The sequence below is a fragment of the Pseudophryne corroboree genome, chromosome 2, assembly GCF_028390025.1.
Source record: "Pseudophryne corroboree isolate aPseCor3 chromosome 2, aPseCor3.hap2, whole genome shotgun sequence".
NCBI classification, from domain to species: domain Eukaryota; kingdom Metazoa; phylum Chordata; class Amphibia; order Anura; family Myobatrachidae; genus Pseudophryne; species Pseudophryne corroboree.
The window spans coordinates 617710588-617716587 of record NC_086445.1 but is presented as its reverse complement, the minus strand read 5'-3'; the positions used below and the strand labels follow the sequence as shown (position 1 = coordinate 617716587).

The 6000-nt window shown below is 41.6% G+C and overlaps 1 protein-coding gene across 3 annotated transcripts in view; it reads right to left on the bottom strand.

Moving 5' to 3' along the window:
- Positions 1-6000, bottom strand: part of KDM5B (lysine demethylase 5B) — a 220018-nt gene that overhangs the window by 51641 nt on the left and 162377 nt on the right. The window contains exons 8-11 of one of the 3 annotated variants that reach the window (XM_063954821.1): positions 3173-3258; positions 2756-2914; positions 1742-1822; positions 1-119 (exon numbers count right to left, since the gene is read on the bottom strand). The exon at positions 1-119 is cut by the window's left edge and continues 1 nt beyond it. In XM_063954821.1, the coding sequence (XP_063810891.1) occupies positions 1-119; positions 1742-1822; positions 2756-2914; positions 3173-3258 (445 nt within the window). The remainder of the gene's footprint in view (positions 120-1741; positions 1823-2755; positions 2915-3172; positions 3259-6000) is intronic. The other 2 variants (XM_063954822.1, XM_063954823.1) reach the window with 2 other exon arrangements.

Sequence of the window (6000 nt, the reverse complement as noted above, 5' to 3'; positions counted from 1 at the left end):
TGCACAGGCATATTAAAATAGTCAGACTTGAAATTATCAGCCATCTCTCCAAACATGCGTAGGGTATAATCTCTGGCTGCTTGCTCAAAACCAAATGCCTCTTGTGGTTTACTGCATTCCTGGAATAAATGGACAGGTCATGAATTCATAAAATACAATCTAAGTGGTGTATAACCTGTAAAAGTACAGTGAATTTAAGCAACTAATTAACTTGTTATGGAGTTCAGAGGAAATGATGCTGAAATATAAGCACAGCAACATGGGTTTGACAAAAATGGTGGTTTAGTACAAATACATATGTCTAGTGATTTTAATTCATTAAAATCATTTTAGAATTCTTGAAAAATCAATAAAAATCTACTTATTAAAACATTTTTAGAATGGAGTTAGCTTATACCCAACATGTTAAGGCCATCTCATGAAGAATAAAAAAAAAGTTTGTGTCTATCAAAAATATTGATATCGATCACATTTTGGTTAACCCTAAACAAACAGATTACATTACACTATTTTATTTCGCTGAACATCACATTTATTAGGATAGAAGTATTTTGTTGCCATTTTTGAGACTTTTCAACAAGTTTCTAAAAACACAAGTACAACACAAACAAATCGCAAACCAAATATAGTCTATGCAATACAATGGAGTAAAGGTGCCCATCCACTAGTGTGATATGGCCCTTTTTCACACGACCCATCGGGTGAAATGTGTCACATCATATGTGTTTTACCTGCAATTCCGATCCCCGGTCCCGTGAGCCTTGGATCCGATCCGGAGATCGTCATGGCTGTCACAAGGATTTGTCGGATACAGCAGCCATCACTGGGATCGCATACGATGTATCTATCGTATGCGGTCCAGCCGTCCGGGAGCTGTCAGATGAGTTGGCGGGGTATCGCATGAGAGATTCACATGCGGTACCTTGCACTAGTGCAGGCCTGGCCAACCTGTGGCTCTCCAGATGTTGTGAAACTACATATCCCAGCATGCCCTGCCACAGTTTTAGCATTCCCTAATAGCAAAACTGTGGCAAAGCATGATGGGACTTGTAGTTTTACAACAGCTGGAGAGCCACAGGTTGGCCAGGCCTGCACTAGTGGATGAGCACCTTAAGATGAACAATTTATAACCTACATTTGCAAAATCCACTCCTCACATTAGAAAACGTAATATATAAAAAACTTGATTTATCAAAAGTGTTTTGCTGCAGTATTTAAAGCTAAATATGGGTAGTTTCACTACTCAGCAGTTTGTCAAAGAGACCAATCACGGACAGTTTGACCTATGGATTTAAACCCGCATCAGAAATAGAAGCCAAGTAAACTTTGTTTAACATTTATTTCTGTAGTCGCTTTTAAATCACTTGGTCTAAGCCACTGGTCATTGGAAACTTTGCCAAAACGCTGCATAGTAACTCTACCTCATACTATTTACTGCCTTTAAAAAATAAAAAGAAAGAAAAAAAAAAATCAATCTGGTTTTATCCAAACCCCTTATATGAAAGGACTAATGATATTTGTTGCCATGCATTGTAGAACAAAGAGCTGCAGCATCTGAAAACAGCCATATTTTAGAAATAAATAAATAAATGTTTTTGTCACAACCACATTCATTTAACTCCCTGGAAAATTCTAGGCCAGTTTTCACTAAACAACAAACAAATTAGGCATTCTGTCTTCTCCAGCTAAAATGAACAAAAAGCAATGTCTAGGATGAAACAATATTTTACAAATCACATACAAAGTTATATTCAACATTTGTCACAGCCCATCTCTCTTGGGACTGTGGACCATCAGATGATCCATTTTGTAGGGTGAAATCCTGGGGAAACATGTAAAAGGTCTCTTAGATAGGAGTTTTTAGTTTTTTTTGTTTTTTAATATCAAGACAAAAGCTATTCATCATTCTTTAAAGAAACAGCCATTTCACAGTAAATATATATCCCACATCACAAGTCAATGAGAAGCTTTCCATTTAAAAGTGTATGCTACAGCTGACCCTCCCACGTTCTGGTAACATATTACTCTCACAGTGACCTAACCACACGAAGCACAGGGGGTGTGGGGAGGGGGGGGGGGGGGAGAAGCTGTGCTTATAGGTCTTTCCCTGCTGTAACAGAACAACAGAACAGTATGAGGAGTTTAAAATGTAAAAGAAAAAAAAGGGTCAAAGAAGCTTTAAAAAAATAAAATAAAAAAAAAAGCCTGTAGCTTAAACTGTTTCCTTTTAATAAGTCATTTTTACTAAGCATCTATCTTCCCTAGCAGGAAACCTGGGGGCATTCGCTACGCAACAGTTATTCTCAAAGCCACTACGGCTTTTTCAAATTGGAGGCATGCAAGAAGCAGAGCCAATCACAAGCTGCAAACGAAATATTGTGGCATGCCATCAATCTTCCCACATACTGTATCAGTTCATAAGGTCAACACTTACGGAATGTCTAACTCCCGTCCTTGTCACCATTTTGTACCACACTCCCATACATAAATACTAGCTGACGCTAATTTTAAAGTGGCAAGTGGAATTGTTATATTTTGTTCCATGTTACAGAACCCTCAAAGTCCCTGGAAGCAGCTCCATGAATAAGTCACAGGGAAACCTGCTAGAGCAGGGAGAGGCCTTGTAAGGTGACGGAGTGGGAGAGAAATGGTGTTACGTTACAATAGCATGATATTAGAGGGAAACTGTTCAAAGCCAACACCTTTAACGTTTAGTTACGGTTCATGGTCTTAAAGATCAAGAGTGAAGTGATACCTGTGCCAGACATTTTGGGCATCTCCAATCGCCTTTGGGCACATCATGGAGTGGCGGAATAAGACAGAAGGTATGGTAACTGTCATCACAACCATCGCACAGAAGGAGACGGTCTTCATCACTTCCACTCCCACAGATAAGACAGACATACAAATCCACCTGAAACAGTAACAGAATCAATTCAGAGAATGGGGGCGGGAGATGTAGTGCGAATGGAACTTTCTGCATGTGCTGCTACCCTAGGCTACGTATATTTAATATTCATGCAGCTCCACGTGAATCCATGAACATGCAGTCGGATGGCACCTAATTACGTATTTTACACCACTGAAAGCTCCTCAACTTACATGAAAGTCTTGAAGGGATTACGTAGTTACAAGAGAAACTGCATCAAGCTATGAAAAATCATGTACTTACTAAACTTTTGCTTTTCTTGGAACGGGGTTTTGGCTTCTCTATAATAGCTTCCACTGGCTCTCGTTTAATAGTTACTGGAGTTTCATCTACAAAAAAAGAATCAGAGATGCCTTATTTTTTTTTTTTTTTAACACACTGCTCTTCAGGCTTAGACAATATATGGACAACCCCACTTAAGTGATTACGGGAGCAATTTTAGGGATGACTGAAATACACTTTAGAGCACGTTTAAATGTGCTTTCTATGTAATCACTTTCTATTGCAATGTTATCAGTCAAATGCACAATACTGCAATTTAAGCCAAATATCCTACGCCACCTATTATCTCTCATGTCTTTTGGCCACCAAGTGTGTTTATTGAAACTCAGAGAATACTGGTAAAAGGACAGTTATGGTAGACTTACCTTTGTTAAACTCTTTCTTGGATAGGACCAGGCACAAAACAGTTAAAGCTTTAACATATCCCAGGATGCTCGGTCCTTCCCCCCTATACCCCCACCCACAGCCCAGGCTATTCAGTTTTGTCAACAAGCCCAAGGCAGGAGCAGGACAGGACAGAAGGAAGACTGACACAGAAGAATCACACTCTCAGGCAATAGAAAAGAGAAAAAACCCATAGAAGCCAGGTGCGTCAAGGTGGGTGCCCTGTGGGCCCCAAGGACTTCTAAGAAAGAATTAACAACAAAAAAAAGTCTACCATGACTCTCCTTTTCTTCTTCAGGGTCCATAGTACTCCACAGGGGAGACAATGGGGATGTCCCAAAGCAGTTGTCCAAGGGAGGGGACACTCCTGGGCGGAGAGGAGAATCCGGCATCCAAATGAAGCATCCTGAGAAGCAAAATGTATCAAAGACATAGAACCTAAGAAAGGTGTGGACAGAAGACCATGTGGCCAACTTGCAGAGTTGTTCTGCAGATATACTACGGCGGGCTGCCCATGAAGGACCCACAAAGCATGTACAATGAGCAGGAACTGTATCCGGCACATGGAGGTCAGCCTGCTAGTAAGCCTGTGAGATCGTTATGTAAAGCCAACTGGCCAGAATCAGTTTGTCAGCTGGCCAGTACCTCTTGTGGAACCCGTAGAGGACAAAGAGGGAATCCGATTTCCGGATGGAACTGGTATGATCCATGTAGATCTGAAAGGCATGGACTACGTCTAAGGAGGCCTCCACCGCCGAGAGGTCCGGGTAGTGGTAGGCTGGTACCACCATTTCTTTGTTAAGGTGGAAATCGGACACCACCTTGGGATGGTAGCCAAGACTAGTTCGAATAACAGCCCTGTCTCGATGAAAGATCAGAAAAGGAGAGCGACAGTAGAGTGCCCCCAAATCAGACATCCTTCGGGCCAATGCAATAGCCAGAAGAAAAAGGGTCTTTGCTGTTAGCCATTTGAAGTGCACCGATTCCAGGGGTTCAGACGGAGACTACTGAAGTGCCTGGAGAACCACGGACAAATAATAGGATTTTGGTACTTACCAGGTAAATCCTTTTCTTTGAATCCATAGGGGGCACTGGAGTACTCTTGGGATATGGACGGGCGGAGCCGAACAAAGGCACTGAATATTCAAATTTAGGACCCTCCCACCCCTCCATATCCCCGAGTACCTCAGTGTACTGTCTCAGTGTTTTTTACTGAGCGAACAGGAACGATATAGAGAGGTTGACAATGGAGAATACCTATAACATAACGGACAACAACAATGTTGACCCATAACCTTACTGTCAACTAAACAGTTGACACCATAACCGATAGAACTTTATAATTTGAACCAATCGGTGAAAATGTGTTACCATAAGCTCCTCTGAGCTTAATATCAATCAAGTAAAACTTGTTACCCTAAGCTCCCTTGAGCTTAAAACAACCCAGGTAAAACTGCTCTGGGTGGGCGTCCAGTGCCCCCTATGGATTCAAAGAAAAGGATTTACCTGGTAAGTACCAAAATCCTATTTTCTTTATCATCCACTAGGGGTCACTGGAGTACTCTTGGGACGTACCAAAGCTTCCCTCGTGGGCGGGAGAGCTGTTTGATACTTGTAACAGTAGGCAGCCCAAAGCTAGATGCTGATGGCGCCACCATTTATAACGTGTAAACGTGCACAAACATGGTGCACATGAAGGCTATATAGCCGCGTTTTAGACACTCCACGACCCATTGGGTCTGACATTCCCACAGACCTGTGGGATGAGCTATTACTGACGCAGGCGATTGTAACTTAGCCTTAAAGTAAACCTGACTTGTAGTCATTATTATTACCCAACTGGATAATGTCTGCTAAGAAACTGGCTAACCCCAGTTGGCAGTATCATAGAGAACAAACAACGTATTCATATCACGTACTGTTGACGTTCGGGACATATATAAACGCGTAATGCGTGTACCACATTCAGAATTCTAGAATGTGCTGTCCACACAGGAAACCCCTATTGGTATATTGATGTGAAGAATACGAAAGCGTGATTCGTCCGAAGATCTGCTTTGTCATGAGAAAACTCAAATACGGTGGCTTGGAATACAAGGCACCCAAATATGAAAACAAAACCCTTGCCGAAGCCAAGGCTATAAGAAAATTGTTTTCCAAAGTGAGAAACTTAATTCCCATTTGTTGAAAGGGTTCAAAATATGAAACTGTAAGAAATCTGAACCCAACTTCAAGTCGCCTGGCGCTGTAGGTGGGATAAATAGAGTGTGAACTTTGATGACACCTTGTAGAAAGATGTGTACAGACGCCAATAGAGGCAAACGTCTTTGACAATAAGTTTATCACACAGATACCTGCACTCTTCGTGCAGATCAACGCAGTTTTCCATCCCACCCCGTTTAACA